Consider the following 16,339-nt stretch of genomic DNA (forward strand, 5'->3'; position numbering starts at 1 on the left):
TGTAATTACATTTTACCGCACTTCAATATCAAGTACTGTGTACATGCACTCGCTGTGGATTACTCCAAGTAATACTATACACAAAAAAATCAGTTCAAGTCATCGTTGAAGAAATAAACATTTTTAAAGAAAAGAAGACGAAAAAAATTAAGCAAAGACAAGTATGACAGGTTACACTAAATGGGGCCTAGGGAAGAAGATTTATGATCATCATCGACGTAAAAACAACAATCATTTCTTAATTTTTCTTTTGTGAGACGGGTGAGATTATTGTATATTAAGATTGATTACAGTCGATATCCATTCCATTTGTTAACGACAATGTGTTCATATTTCCAATGCCTTTTAATCAATCTTTAAATACCCTTGATTTTCGTATATACTTATAAATGTATAACGAACGAGAGTGTACCAACAGTAAATGGAATTATTAATCTTTCGGATTTTTGTTCAGCGAAAATTGATAAAATTAATCATACGTTTAAGGCCTTGGCATGCAAGAGGATGTGATTTATAATTTATTTTTTTCTTACGGATTTTAAGTAATTTATTAGGAGGGGGAGAAAAACGGAGACTTTCATCAGCTAAATTAGAAATTTTATTCATAAATTTTCAAGTATTTGCTGTTACGTTTAGATAAAGCTCCACTTGAAGTCTCTTTTGACATTGATTTTCATGTGATATTTATTCGATTGATTAGCCATATATATATGGTGGTATAACACTAAATCAATCAGAGAATTAAAATTATTATATGAATTGTTATCGTTATCAAGTGGTCATAATTTCTCTAGCATGTGTACAGCAGCGTAAGATTTCTGTGTAGGATTACGGTGCTTGTGACTTTATTTACTACTAGCATTTAATCTAAGAAATCTCATAAATTACTTTCAAAAACAGTAAATGAAAATAAGTAGCTGAACAGGTTACTTGAGAAATGATATGTTCGTCGGTGTATTTATCTCTATAACCGAAGTTTTTGTGGCTGATTACATTGTAATTCATTTGTTATTTCTGTTAAGAATACTGTCAAGATTGATGAGTTCTGGGAAAGTAGCTTGTTTAATGAGGGCAATACGTTGTTGTTTGTGGTTTGATCTTTTTTTTTTCATTTAATTGGAAATTCATTGAGTCAGACTATCAAACAAAGTAATTGAAATAAGATTTGTTCCTTTTGTGTTTGTGACTTGTGCTTCTTTGGGTTCAACAATGGTCAGCGAAATTCCAAAATCAACTAAAATCTTTTGACCTTTCACATCTGTTATCTTGTTATCTATAACGATGACAAAAATAATGGCAAGCTCTGGATAATATGGTTCTTTATATAGTAGAATGTATGTTAAAAAAAAATTGAAGTACAAGATTTGAAATCAACAGATTAAAAATACTTTGATCGATGGAAGTAATAGACCCGATAATAATACTGGGCATATGATTGCCGTCTGTAACAGGTTAAATTTTTTTGTGGTACACTCGACGTATGTTAGACCCAACTTCCAGCCACACGAAAAAATACATAAAAATCAAAACTTATTGAGCACGCACTTTGGTTTGACCCTCTACCCCCAAGACAGCATACGAACTCTTAAAATTACCCCTAAGCGATCATTCATAACGTGTATGAGGCGTGCGAAAGAATGACGGTTTCTTTAGTGTTGCATATGAAATCGGTCCTAAGTGGTCATGACTTTTTATAAAAGATAGGGTGAAATAAGAAAGTCAGAAGTAGCACTAGAATAATCCTTACGATGTTATTTTAGGAACTAAGGGATATTAATAAATAGCAATTAGTTAAGGTCTGCATGCTTAAGTGAAAGCAGTATTCGAATAATCTAATTCCCAGTACTTCTCAACTCGAAACCAGTCTGATTCCTTGAGATCCCGAATTTTACAATAAAGACAGTTGGCCAAATTGGAAGTAGGAAGACAATATCCTAATTTGGCACATGAGTTCAGAACTAGTGCAGCACGTAAAGTATTAAGTACTGATTTGTCTACTTTGTTCAAATTTTTAGAATCCTGTTCTGAAGTACCCTCCTGTCTCCAGTGGAGAGTGGAGACTCTCCAGTGGAGCCTCTCCACTAGTATGGACTGGACTGGTCATATAGGCTAATCGGGCAGATCCAAGAAGCGCCATATTTTCAGAACTTTTTTGTCAAGAATTTCTGGAATCTTCGAGAAGTAAGAAATTTTCGAGAATTATAGGGATTTCAAGAATTTAAATTATTGAAAATTCTCGAAATTCCTTAATTTTAGAATTTTGAGCATTTCAAGAAATTTCATGAAAATTCTTCAAATTCTTAATTCAACGATTTTCACGAATTTCGAGAATTTTTATGAAGGTTCAGCATTTTCAAGAATTTAACAAAAATTGAAACTATCATGCGCTCTTGCTTTTTTTAAATTCATATACATTGGGGTCTGTTCTAGGCCTGCTTTTAGGGGTTTAAGTGCTATTTTAGAAGGAGGCTGGATGGGCATTTCAGCATCCAATCCGGGCCTGGGATAATCTATTCTGTTCTGAGTGTTAAATTCATGTATAAAACCATGAATGTGTCATACTCAACACCACATAACAGCCCTCACACTCACGTCATTGTCACAGAATCTCCGGTGATATGTGTGCACGATGTGCTTCTTCGGGGATAATAAACGTAATTTCTTATCAAATATGAAATAAGCATATCTTTATACCGGGAAGCACATCATACTAGAAATGTAATACAATTTTATGTTCTACATGACATTTCAACATAAAGCAGAAAGTGAAAAAAAGACGAGCGAGCGAGGCAAAAAAAATTGTTACACTCCCGATATTTATGCGAATGTATGATACATAAATTTGTGTCCTGGGGAAAAGCTTTTATATTTTTTTTTGTAGGTGCAGATAAACACCATGAAAATGAATACGAACTGCAGAGTGTACACACAGAACGTATGTACACACATACCGAATTACTGTGTACTATATATAGGGAAAAAAAGCGTATCTCTGTTTACATTTTTGTTGTTTATTTATGATCCTTTTACATACTTTACGCCCCAAAAATATGTAAGGCACTTTTCAACACATCCTTTTTTACTATATTTATATGGTTTTTATGTGCTGAGGGTAAAATTATAATAAATTGTATAACGAGATTTTCAACAAAGTGTTTTCTTGTGCTTTTGTTTCGAATAAAGTGCGGAAATTTTGCGGAAAATGATATAAGTAAAGTATACTTAATAAAGAGTTATGGGATAATCTACTATTTATAGCCACGTCAGACTACATATTTCAAGAGTGTGTTTCTCCTCCCGTTTTTACTTATTAAATTTATAGGCTGACATCGCTAAAAAATGAATGGGATATTGGAATGAACAACGATCTGTCCAATGTATAGACAGGGATTCTGCTCTGAAGGTGTTGCGCTATCCAAAAATAATCAAAACGAAGTATGTGCAATGTACATTACATGTGATCAGATAAATTACACTTTCTAGTATATTGATGCAGTTTATGCTTGGATAGAGCACAAAATATGACATTTGGTCAACTGACGAATTAAGGTCTTAAAGTTTCCATTTGAAGCTTGACTTTGAATACGATTCTGGTCTGACTATGCGCTCACAATATTCGAAAGATTGGAAGAGAAATATCCAGAAAATAGATTATAAAAACAGTGAACAAACATGAAATAATGTCAAAATCATCACTTATGGAGCAATAAGCTGACACATAAGATTCTGAAATGGTAAGCACATCGCAATGCAATTAATAAATCTAGTACTTCTGATGTTAAGGTTTTTTTCAAAATCTTGTACTTCATTGGCTTCAACATTCTTTCTGTTATATATAAGACAACTCTAGAGGAGTTCAATAATTCTTTTAGCAATTGTCGGTAGCAGATGACGACTAGCCACTTATCGAATTTATTCGCATTACAATTTAAGCAAGGGCGGATAAACTAGAAAATCCTCTGTCGACCGATTAGAAAATCTTAGGAAAATAAATAATTTGAATATTTTTGAAGACAAGAAAATCCTCAAAAAATCAGCAAAAAACTGAAACCTTGCAAAATTCTCAGATGACTTTCTTTCTGACAAACCTTTGTCAACGCAGTTAACAGACATCAGCCCACGCTTAAATAAGATTCGGAAAAGGTAAAAGTTCAATTTTACCACCGCGAAATCTTTCTGAATTTCGAACACGAAACTCATTTCAGAACCCCTTCCACTATGTTATTGTGCTTTAACACAGAGTATAATATCTGGCTACAATGAAGGCTGGACATTCGCACTGAAAGTACTCAGTTGTTCCAGTTCCACTTTGTCCCGTGACACGAAGCAGTGCTTGAAATTCCTATGGTATGTAGGTCGTAATTCTTATAGTTTACACATAATCTATTTACTTGTCTGCACTACGTCCCATACTGTTTTCAGATTGAATTTCCAGTGAAAATTGAGATCAATGAACTGTCGTCTCGTTGATGAAAATTTAATTTCAAATAAAAATTTCTAACAAAAACTTTGAGTGACTGGTTTTTACCGTCTAAATTGAATGTCAAATGTGTGATGATTGATTTGAATAAATGATAATAGAAATAATTAACCCATCGACATTTTATAAATTTCCACCATATCCGATACGATATAACTATAACTACAACAACAACAACAAATAACATTACCATCCATCCATCATTCATTTCAATTTTGGTAGTCATTTATACATATCCTCAAATCAGATAGATATACAAAAAATGTCATAATCGTCTGCATTTGCCATATTATGTACGGTAAACATGACCGATACGTCCATCCAAATCATATTAAAAACAAAATATCATATCCTATATCTCGCATGACATTATTATGTCTCATTTTGGCTTTTTCCATGATTTTCCATTCACTCCCATTTCAGAGTTTTCTCGTCATATATATTCACGATTTTCTGCTGTGTGTAACACAGAAATTGTATAAAATATATAGGAAATAAACATTTATTTATAATATGGTATATACACCACCGAACCGAGCGAGTAGAGAGAGCATAATGTCTACAGTATATATCCATAAAAGTGACACCCCGCTGAAGCTGTCAGCAAAGCAACAGACATTATCATGACATGTCATCATTAGAACAGTGTTTAGAAACAAGTGACAAGTGCCAGATTGGATTTGAAGAACATTTCATGTTTTATACTCACTGTGTGGGTTTTCATTTCATATAATGTGCATTTCGGGTATATGTACACAGCCAAAGATTTTCTCGTAATATTTTTTATTTTTATATTTTCACTTCATGAAATTCGTTTCGTAGTTAATTATTGTAATCTGTGTGTATTCCTCTCCCCCCTTTTCTTATACATTATTCATATGCCTACCCGAAGATACAAAATGGTAACACTGAACAGAACAGGCTGTATACTGTATATTTGAGCGTATTGTTCGGAACTAATGATGATGTGCATCAATTAGTTGAAATATTTCAGAGGAGGATTCGAGCATAATTAAATGTAGATCAACTGAGCGAGTGTAGCTGACTATTTTGAATTCTTTGTGAGAACTCTTTGAAACTGTGAATGAAGACACGTATTGTGCATCAAACTATATAGTTTTTAATGAAACTCTTGCAATGTGCCAATAGTACTGAACGAATACATTTCAAGGATGCGAATTATATGTCTTATTAGCCTTTCACAGACGATAAACCGGGGATAATATATTCCCGGTATACGTAGGCATCGAATCTGTAACTTCTTTTGATCAAAAATTAATGCACAATCTTTTACTTCATCAATTTTAACATTTATTTTGCTATAAAAGACCAATCGCCCCAAGGTTCTTTCCTTTGTTTATTTTTCGTCTCTGCTAATAACAGATGAAAATTTAATCATGAAATCGTTGTCGCATTGTTAATTTTTTGGTTGGAGTTATAATAGATTCTAACTTTCATCGATCGTCATACGTAACAGTCCTCTATTATTCGCTGTGAAAATTTTGGGGAAATTTCTTAAGCAACTGGGGCAAAATTAGGGAAATTCGTTAAAATTTGCGAAGATTAGGAAAAATTAAGAAAATAGAGAGAAAGTTTTCCCGAGGATAGGCCTTGGGTAATTCGGATCAGCCAAGTTACATATAATTCGCCAATTTCGAACAATTTGTTTCGTCAGCGTAATATTCACAGACGGCAAGTATATTTATAGATTTTCTTTTACTTCTTTTGAACTAACAGAAAATCTCCTACTTCGTTAGTTAAGGCACACATTTTGCTATTTAGGAACTGATTAAGCATAGCTCCTCGTTTATTCTCTTGACTGTGAGTCAGGGTCTTATGCCGGAAAATACCCTAAAATGTTTGTATGAAGGGTTGTATGAAATGTTAAGAAAAACGGAATTGTTTGTCCCAATATTTTGCTGGTAAACACGATAATTTGAGTAATTATCAACCAATTACTAATTTTATTTTTTCAATCGACGCAGAATTGAATTCCTGAGGTTAAGTTTGAAGATGGGCTATGTGTGATTAAGGATCTGGAAGTTATTCCGGAAAAACAGTATTTTCCACTGTTGGAAATTAAGTCAATCGAAAAAGATTACTTTGATGAAATTTGATTTTGTCGGTTAGTTATATCCAGCTATCACGGTGATAGTCAGCTATATCACGGTGATAGTCAGCTATATCACGGTGATAGTCAGCTATATCACGGTGATAGTCAGCTATATCACGGTGATAGTCAGCTATATCACGGTGATAGTCAGCTATATCACGGTGATACTCAGCTATATCACGGTGATAGTCAGCTATATCACGGTGATAGTCAGCTATATCACGGTGATAGTCAGCTATATCACGGTGATAGTCAGCTATATCACGGTGATAGTCAGCTATATCACGGTGATAGTCAGCTATATCACGGTGATAGTCAGCTATATCACGGTGATAGTCAGCTATATCACGGTGATAGTCAGCTATATCACGGTGATAGTCAGCTATATCACGGTGATAGTCAGCTACATCACGGTGATAGTCAGCTATATCACGGTGATAGTCAGCTATCACGGTTATAGTCAGCTATCACGGTGATAGTCAGCTATCACGGTGATAGTCAGCTATTACGGGCAAAATTAGCCTATTTCACGCCATGACATAAAATATTTATAAAATTTAATAAAAAACCAATTTCTAAATCGTTATTCAAATGTGGGGAATGACACTAAAAAAACAATCAAACAAAAAACTTCAAAACTCCTACGAGTGTGAAGTTTGCGGGGCGTTCGGACAAAATAACCCCGGACGAAATAAATCCGGACATAATGTCCCCTGGACAAAATAACCCCGGACAAAATAACCCGGACAAAATAACTCCGGACAGAATAACTCCCAAATAAAAAAAACGATATAGTTACTCGAATATTTTCAATACACTCAATATATTCGAATATTCATGAGTACATGGTCGATATGTTCGAATATAGTCGAGTACATAGTGGATGTATTCGAATATATTCGAGTATCTTGTCGAATATATTTGATATATGCGAATATAGTCGATATATTCGAATATAATCGATCATGTTTGCTATATGCGAATATAGGCGATACATACATACTAGTATGTAGTCGATATATTCGAATATAGTCTAGTTCTTAGTCGATATATTCGAATATAGTGGAGTGGAGTACTTAGTTGACATATTCGAATATAGTCGTTTATATTTGATATATGCGAATATAGTCGGTATATTCGAATGTAATCGGGTATATAGTCGATATGTTCGATGATAGTCTAGTACGTAGTCGATATATTCGAATATAGTCTAGTTCTTAGTCGATATATTTGAATATAGTGGAGTGGAGTACTTAGTTGATATATTCGAACATAGTCGTTTATATTTGATATATGCGAATATAGTCGGTATATTCGAATGTAATCGGGTATATAGTCGATATGTTCGATGATAGTCTAGTATGTAGTCGATATATTCGAATATAGTCTAGTTCTTAGTCGATATATTTGAATATAGTGGAGTGGAGTACTTAGCTGATATATTCGAATATAGTCGTTTATATTTGATATATGCGAATATAGTCGGTATATTCGAATGAAATCGAGTATATAGTCGATATGTTCGATGATAGTCTAGTATGTAGTCGATATATTCGAGTATAGTCTAGTTCTTAGTCGACATATTCGACGATAGTCTAGTATATAGTCAACATATTCGAATATAGTCGAGTACATAGTTGTAGTCCATATATTCGATGATAGTAGACATATTCGAGTATAGAGTCAATATATTCAAATTAATAGTCGATATATTAGAATGTACTTGAGTATATAGTCGATATGTTCGAATATACTCAAGTATATAATTGATATAATTTAATAGATTATATGCTGCGCCGCAGGCCGTGGAAAATAAAAAAAAAATAAAAAAGCGGGGTCGAGGGGCGGCAGCCCCCGCAGAGGGGGGTGAAGGGGGGAGTATCCCCCCTTCAATGTCGTCATCATTTAGTCCAGGGGTTATTTTGTCCTGACCTGATCGGGGTTATTTTGACCGGGGTTATTTTGTCCGGGTTATTTTGTCCGGAGTTATTTTGTCCGGGGTTAATAAGTCCTAGAGCCGTTTGCGGCCAGAGCGAAGCGAGGGTCGTAATTCGCACGAGTTGTGCTATTTTATTCACGATTAAAGGTTTTGTGAATGTAGAAAGTACCGGGGGGCTTTCTTTTTGTACATTAGTGTAAGGTAAGAACGTCTAGCGTACTTTTTTATATTGTACCAAAGTGAAAGAGTCCTCTAATCGTTCCGAATTCGCATCTTTTACTTTTGTTTAACGTTAACAATAAGACTTTGAAACTGAATAATAGACGACTTATACGTGCGGACAGAGCGGAGCGAGGGCCGTAATTCACACGAGTCTCTGTCTATTTATGTATTGTTGATTAAAAATTTGGCCGCAAATTTAAAAGAAAATAGAGAACAGAAAAAGTGTTTTTCCAAAGAACTTGTAAGCGAAGGTTTTATATCAGTTATTTGTGATGTTTCGGAAGATTAACAACGGAAAATAAAATTAAATTGATAAAAAATATATTGAAAAAATGGTCAGTCAAGAGACTTGACCCGCCCAAAAGGTGGGGTCTAGTTTCTGTCGATTCTGTCGATTGCAGATGACCACCATATAAATAGTGTGCGTAGTTCGTCGCAAGCTTTATATCCCAATCGTTTGTAAATTTTCAGTTTAACTTTTAGCTTGATAATATAGTGTAATAATGTTCCTGACATGAAATCCATGAACACAAAAGAAAATTTCATTTGAAGAATAATATAAAGCCAACGCAACGTAGAATACGAGCTTCTTTGTAAATGTTATGGACCAGAGAAAAGAAACGTTTTGCAAGTTAATAGTTAGTTAAACGTTTAACGTCAAGCGCGGATAACATGTGGATGATTGAGTTTTTCATTTTTTTTTCTTTCATTTAACTTTTCAACCTTTACTTTTGCGCTCGGAAATTTCGTTACAATTATGTTCTTATCCTCCTTATGTAGCGTTACCTACCTTTCTTGAAGGAATTCACGTTCCCGTCATTTATTCAAGTTGGTGTTTTTTTTTCTCTTCATTCTTTTGCTTTCTTTTCATAAACTTTCCGCCCATATATCATACATACCATATAATTCATCATTTCAGTGGAATGGTAGTATTTATTATAATCCTCTGTGCGTGTAGCTGTCACTTTCAATATATATAATTTTCTGTGTGCGATAAAAGAGCTGTCTGAATTGTCGGCTGATATTTTATTTGTGTTGCACATCAAATACAACACACCACCAGTGATCGGTACGATGTATATATAAACGAGTTGGTAGAGAAGAATAAAAAACCAGAATTGGAAAAAAGTTTAATTTTTTATTTTAAATGAAACTGATAAACTGATGAAGAACGAACATTATATTTAAGAAGACGGACGGTTGATGTGTTTCGGGGGGTTAGATCAGAATGATACAGGGCCTATTTTTGACAATTGTAATTTTTCAAATTTTCCGAATTTTTCCAAATTTTTCGGAATTAAAATTTCAGAAAATAGACACTGGAACGATGACGTCGAAGAAGAGGAGTAAAACAAAATACGAAAATTTCATTTTTTGATAAATTTCTTGAGTTTTTAATGTTCTTTTAAATAATTTTCTTTTAAATTCATATTTGTATACACAATTATTTGTTTCGGTTGTCATTTCAGAACTGAAATTCCTATTTACATCATTGGATTTTGTGTTTTTGCGTTTGAGAATAATAAATATTTATTTTTTTGTTCTTGTTATCAGAAAGGTTATATGACAAAACAGAAATGAATCAAATTAATTTATTCGGTTGATAAATATTAAATCTGGCTGTTAAGTTGATTCCGAAGGTTTTTTTTTACAATTTTTTTCTGGGCTTTTTATAACATTGAACAGACTGTATCGATTGGGTGAAGCAAGTTAATTATCACGGAAATTAAAGATTTCAAAACCAAAATTATTGCAAAATTTAACATCAAAATCAAAAATTTTACTTTGAATATGTCTCACACCGTAAACACTTTTTTGTTTGTTTCTCTAGTATATCCATACATACTCGACTCGTCTATTACATTTTGAAGTGGTAAAGGTTTAAGTTCTTTTTGGCAATTAAATGTGGTGTGTGATCAATTGACATTCCTTTTTGGTCAATTAAATTCATAAATTCATTTACAACACTAAACAGAAAACTAGTCCATTGAAAGTTTTCAATTTCAAATTAATTATTTATTTCTTCTTCTTCATCCGTTCAATAAGTCCATGCCTTAGATAATATCACAGTAAAGAGACAAATGGTCGACCAAACAAAACAAATTTTCCCATATTTTATTCGAAGCCATTTTACATGTTGGTTTTGTGTGTGTGTGTTTCCAATTAAGTGCAATTACGGCAAGCAATAATCCTATGGATGAACAGCTGCCGCTCCGATCCTCTGTCCGTACATAGCGTACGGTGAATAGTATGGATTTAAGGCTGGATTAAATGCGGCATACGGTGAACCAGCTAATGATGTCGGAATCGCCTTGTCATACGGATGATACCGTGATGACATTGAGCCGAGCGGTGGTGTTGGATAGGCCCGATGCAATGCGGATGCATTGAACAGTGATCCCAATGGGTGTTGCATCATAGCTTGTTGCTGGGATTGTGCTAGTGCAGCTGCAGCGGCTGCCGGGTCGGCAAGATTTGATGTGTGTGTTCGCAAATGTTGTAGTAATTCTTCGGAATTTGAATAACGTTTGCCGCAATATGTTTCGCCGGCAATCCAATTGCAGATGTATGGACGACCTAGTTGACTGTATGGATGGCCGGGCGGTAATGAAGACATTGCCATTGCTAGGCCATATTTTTGGTGTTCGCATTGAGTGCAACCGCTGGGACACGGGGCTCCCATCATCATTTGTTGATTGTGAGCCGAATACTGGCAACCAGTACAATATGGATCTTTGCAAACAGGTACAATTGCTTCGCCACCAGACGGTGTTTTGACACGAGCATAACTAACATATGGCACTGGACTGGATGCAGGACTTTGATAGCCGGCAGCTGCAGCAGCTAGCATTGCCGCATGATGATGAGAAAATCCATTGCCGAACGGTGGTCGAAATGCTGGATTTGCGTGCTGTTCCATGCCGGGTGGACAGCATAATGCTGCCAGTGAACCCATTCCGAAATTGCCGGTTTTATATGTTCCTAATGGCACGTCCTTTGGATGTCCCTGCAGCACTTCCAATCCGGATCGAACGATTGGACTGGCACCCCGTTGCGAACTGTTTGACGGTGATGATGATTTTCTGTCGGCTGTGCTTGGTGTGGATCTAGCTTCTGATTTCATATCTTGATTATTGTTCACTACACTGATTTCGGGAGAATTTGACTTATTTCTGGATGGTATACGTGCACTATTTTTCGATTTCATATCACCACACACACTTCCGTTAGCACTGCTTGTTTTCGACGATGGCCGATCGTCGGTTTTTGTTAACACATTTGTTTCATATGGCTTAAATGCTAGCTGCCGGTTTTCCGGTGAAGAATTTGACTTTGGTGTTTTCGATGATGCCGTCGGTGATTTTGATGATTCGGTTTTCTTGCCTTTCTCCAAAGAAATCAACGGCTTTACGGCATTTGAGTCGGCTCCAATTTGGCTGCATGTTTGTGCCAGTAATGCGAGTGGACTTTTCTTGGCATCCAACTGTAATTTGAAGGGAAAAAACGAAAATTAGAAGTTGTTTCACTCAACGGTTTAGTCGAGGCAATTAATTAATTAAAATCAAAACAATTCAAAAAACACCTTAGAAGGTATACTAACCGTTGTCGGAAGCGGTGACAAATAGTCGGGCTGAAGATATTGACTACTTCCTAACGATACCATGGTACCTCCGTCCAATACTACCATTTGAAATTAATTTCCGATTTACTCAAAACACACGAAATTGATTAGACTCGACTCGGGTCAACTGATTCGTATCACAGTTCTCTTTTTCTCAATTTTTTTTTGTTTCAAATAATCTCCACAAAAAATAATTTGGTTTATCCTTTATACGACCGTCACATACAATAATATCAAACAACTGAATTTTCAATAAACGTACAATGAACCTTACGCAACAGCTTACAAACTCGAACTGACTACAAGTATGTTCGTATAGACGATTCGTTGCACAGTATTTCCGAACCGATGATGGTGAAGTTTTCATGATGGCCTGTATGCATACCCGTTTAACCAATAGAAAGCATGCGCATATCCCCGCTCAAACTGAATGAAGAGAGATAAACCATGTTTGTAAAGGTTTGTTATGTGTCAAAAAGAGATGTTAACGTGAATGATGTTTAAGCGTAGTAAACCCCACTTAGGAGAAGAAGGATTTTTTTTTCGCCACCCATGTTGACGTATTGAATGTGCCATCATATACTCTGGTGCGTGTTTTTTTTTCTTCCTTTCATTCGTTTTTTCATTTTGGGTAATTCGGTATTTCTTTTGATGTTGTACCGCTTGTTATATTGGTTTTTATGTTGTTTGTGTCTGTTTTCTCCTATTCTTACACTCCAAGTCAATATTATTAGCGTTTACCCTCCTGCATGATATGACTACTTGTATTATCCAAAAATCAACATTTAATAGGTATTTTGATGTATGTTTAATGTGATGGGTGAAAGCAACACATATCAGAGAGAAAACATGTCAATTTAAAAACGAATTTGTTTTATTACAAAATTAATTTATGGGTTTGGCCGAGCAACGGGAAGAGGTGTTTGGAAGAGGTGTTTGGCGTTTTTGTTTTGTTGACGGTTTTATATATTCTGTATATCGATTTGAAAAACGTTTCGAATGGTGTATATCCTATCGCAACGCACAGAGTTCATTTATATTTTAATTGTTTTTGTTTTGTCACAGGTAATATTTATGACCGGCATTGTTTGCCATACGTTATGGGCAGTACGCGATTATATTGCTAATTATTTTATAGAACATTTTCTATGTTACCAGTGTATCCCTAATGGTTAATAAATTAGCAACGGCTGTATATGTATTAACATATGTCTTGTGGAATGATTTGCTACAATTCGAGCATGAAAATTAATGCATTTTTGTGTAGTTGGACTTTTTCGTCATTTATATACATCAGTGGCGTAGAGTGAATTATACGTATACAAAGCTGTGACCATATCCGCTTCTTTGTTCATGTTTCTGTTCTGAATTTCGGTTACATTTCGCACCGAATTTGGAAGCACTTTTTGAAATCATATCCTGTAAATGGTTAATTTAGTCAATTTAGTCTCTGTGCACAGAATTAGAATATTAATTGTAGCCATCTGGACATTTAATCTAAGAAGTTAAATTGGACTGTTACGCCTATCTTTGAGAAATTATTTGTTGAATTTTTTCGAAAACGTTTCTCAACAAAATCTGCAAAAACGTAGAAAATAAAAATAAAAAGTTCTCAAAGATCTGTTTGTTTCGGGCATGTAATTAAAGTGATCGATATTTAATAAGAAACGATCGCAAAAAATAAAGAATTGATCGCAATGTCTTCGTGATCGCAATAAAAATAAAATTTGATCACCAGAAAATAAGAATTTGATCGCTAAATTTATGCAGTTTTACAACTAACATATGATTGCCTCAAAATATGAAATGATTACAAGAAATAAGGATTTGATCACAAAAAAAATAGAACTTGAAAGCAGAAAACAAATAATTGATAGTAAAAAATAAGGAGCTTGACAGAAGAAAGTAATGAATTGATCACAAAAAATAAAGAATTTGATTGCAAGAATTAAGGATATGCTAATATGCTATCTATTATTCTGTTTGATTGCCATTTTGTCAAATTTAATCAGAGTAGATGCGAAGTTTTTAGAATTATCAATATAAATTCTTCCCTTTGTTTAGTCACCGTTACTTTATCTAACCTGTTATAGACGGCAAGCATATGAGCAGTATTATTATCAGTGCCGCGCGCCAATTTAGTAAAGCTAAATTTTTTTGTAAGGACCTCGGGCGCCATTTTTTTCTGCTCCACTTCGGGCGCCACGGGCATTTGCCCACTTGGCTCATATGGAAAAGGCGGCACTGATTATTATCGGGTCTTATTACGTCCATCGCTAAATTTATTTTAAAATTGTTAAAAAATCTCGGACGTCCTTTGTGGACGACTCCTAATCTACTATTAATCTGTTGATTTCAAATCTTGTACTTCATTTTCTTTAATATGTATTTTACAATATAAAGGCCCATTACCCAGAGCTTGTCATTGTTTTTGTCGTCGTTATCGATAACAGATGAATACCCGTACGTGACAAGCAAACATAACAATAAAAATTGATTTACGATCTATATCAGTTATGATCAGTTAAGGTCAGTATCATCTTTTATCTAATCTAGTGCGAAAAGTGGTGGTCTGCTGACTACCCTCTACACCTAGTTTATACCCTAGATTTTACAGAATAAATCAGTTTAACTGACATGACATGATATTGGTGCTGCAACGTTAAAAATCGAACATTTGAAACTTTCACAAATGAATGGAGATAAATGCAGTAACACTACATGTCACATTAGCGAATTATAAGAAAAATGTAATTTCATTCATTCAGCTCTGTTTCAAATAGCCTGACAATGTCAATAGAACATTTTTTGCTAGTTTACAACAAAAACCATCGCAAGGACTGAGCCAAATGAATGAAGATTGATTTGTGTTATAATTCGCTATAATGTGACATTTCAAGTTGGTGCATTTAGCACATTTATATAAAAAGTTAGTCGATGACAGTGATAGGATAGTTGTAGATAGAATCTGTTACTTGATTTGATGTAAGCAGTTTCGAACGTTCAAAATAAAATCTTTTACTTCAATTGTTTCACCATGAATTGTGTGTATATAAGACGAGTTAGAGTTCATTACTTATTTTTGTCGTCGTTGTCGATAATAAATGAACCATGAATGTTACATTTTGTTCCCCTTCTTCATTAGCACACCCCATGTGAACTTCCATCAAAAAATCCCGAGTGGAAAATATCAAAATTTTATCATCCAATGCATCCACCACTAACACACTTAACAAAACTCATTTTTTATATTAATTGGATATTCATAGTCTACAACGAAAATCCCCACATGAAGTCCTTTGTTTCTCCATAATCATCCTAAAATTTAAACATAACGAAAAAAAAACCTCCCATCAACCATCGAGAGGATGTATAAATATCCATTATGCACAGACACAAAAACGTTTCTCTATGTTCCAACTATACACATTCAAAGCTTCAGGCCGCCAAAGCCAAAGCTGTCTGCGGTCTTGATAGATTAGCCCTGTCGACAGGAGACGAGACGTGAATTTACAACCAAAAGTTCGTTCGTTTCAACTGTAAATGGTTGTGAAAATTAATGTATTGTAATCAATTTTCTGAGCATAGGTATTTGTTATTTCTGATGATTCAGTGGAACATTAATCAACTTTTTTTTTCTCCTCGTTTTGTGTTTTCTGGTGTATTCTTTTCCGACAATACGGAGAACGTTATACATGTGTGTTTTGTGTTTATATTTTTGCTTTGTTTCTTTGAATTTATTTTGTGTCTATGTGCTTATTGCTTATATGTTTCTTTGTGCGCACTCTGGCTCGATGTGTACTCAAGACATGAATGAGTGAGAAATAAAGGTACTTATGCGATAAATATGGCATGTCTTTAGTGTTTCCGAATGGTAAATTAGAGAGAAGCTAATTGCTGACATGTATTTTCATTATTACTGAATGCGAATGACATTGAAATTAATGGTATTGAAATAACCAT

General features: G+C 34.5%; 1 protein-coding gene across 1 annotated transcript; it reads right to left on the bottom strand.

Annotated features, from left to right (window-relative positions):
• Nucleotides 1-10,124: 10,124 nt before the first annotated feature.
• LOC119070805 (zinc finger protein Noc) lies at nt 10,125-12,732 on the bottom strand. The gene is made up of 2 exons (XM_037175285.1): nt 12,356-12,732; nt 10,125-12,238 (listed from the first exon to the last, which is right to left on the bottom strand). The coding sequence occupies exons 1-2, from the start codon at nt 12,440-12,442 to the stop codon at nt 10,946-10,948; spliced, it is 1,380 nt and encodes a 459-aa protein (XP_037031180.1). The 5' UTR covers nt 12,443-12,732; the 3' UTR covers nt 10,125-10,945.
• Nucleotides 12,733-16,339: the final 3,607 nt, after the last annotated feature.

The sequence above is a fragment of the Bradysia coprophila genome (genome assembly GCF_014529535.1).
Source record: "Bradysia coprophila strain Holo2 chromosome IV unlocalized genomic scaffold, BU_Bcop_v1 contig_106, whole genome shotgun sequence".
Lineage (NCBI taxonomy): Eukaryota > Metazoa > Arthropoda > Insecta > Diptera > Sciaridae > Bradysia > Bradysia coprophila.

What these genes read in the sequence shown, in the direction of transcription:
- LOC119070805 (XM_037175285.1), bottom strand. Translation starts at nt 12,442, where the DNA reads ATGGTAGTATTGGACGGAGGTACCATGGTATCGTTAGGAAGTAGTCAA. An exon ending in TGTCACCGCTTCCGACAACG is followed by an intron (nt 12,239 to 12,355) that starts GTTAGTATACCT and finishes TTCAAATTACAG; the next exon opens with TTGGATGCCAAGAAAAGTCC.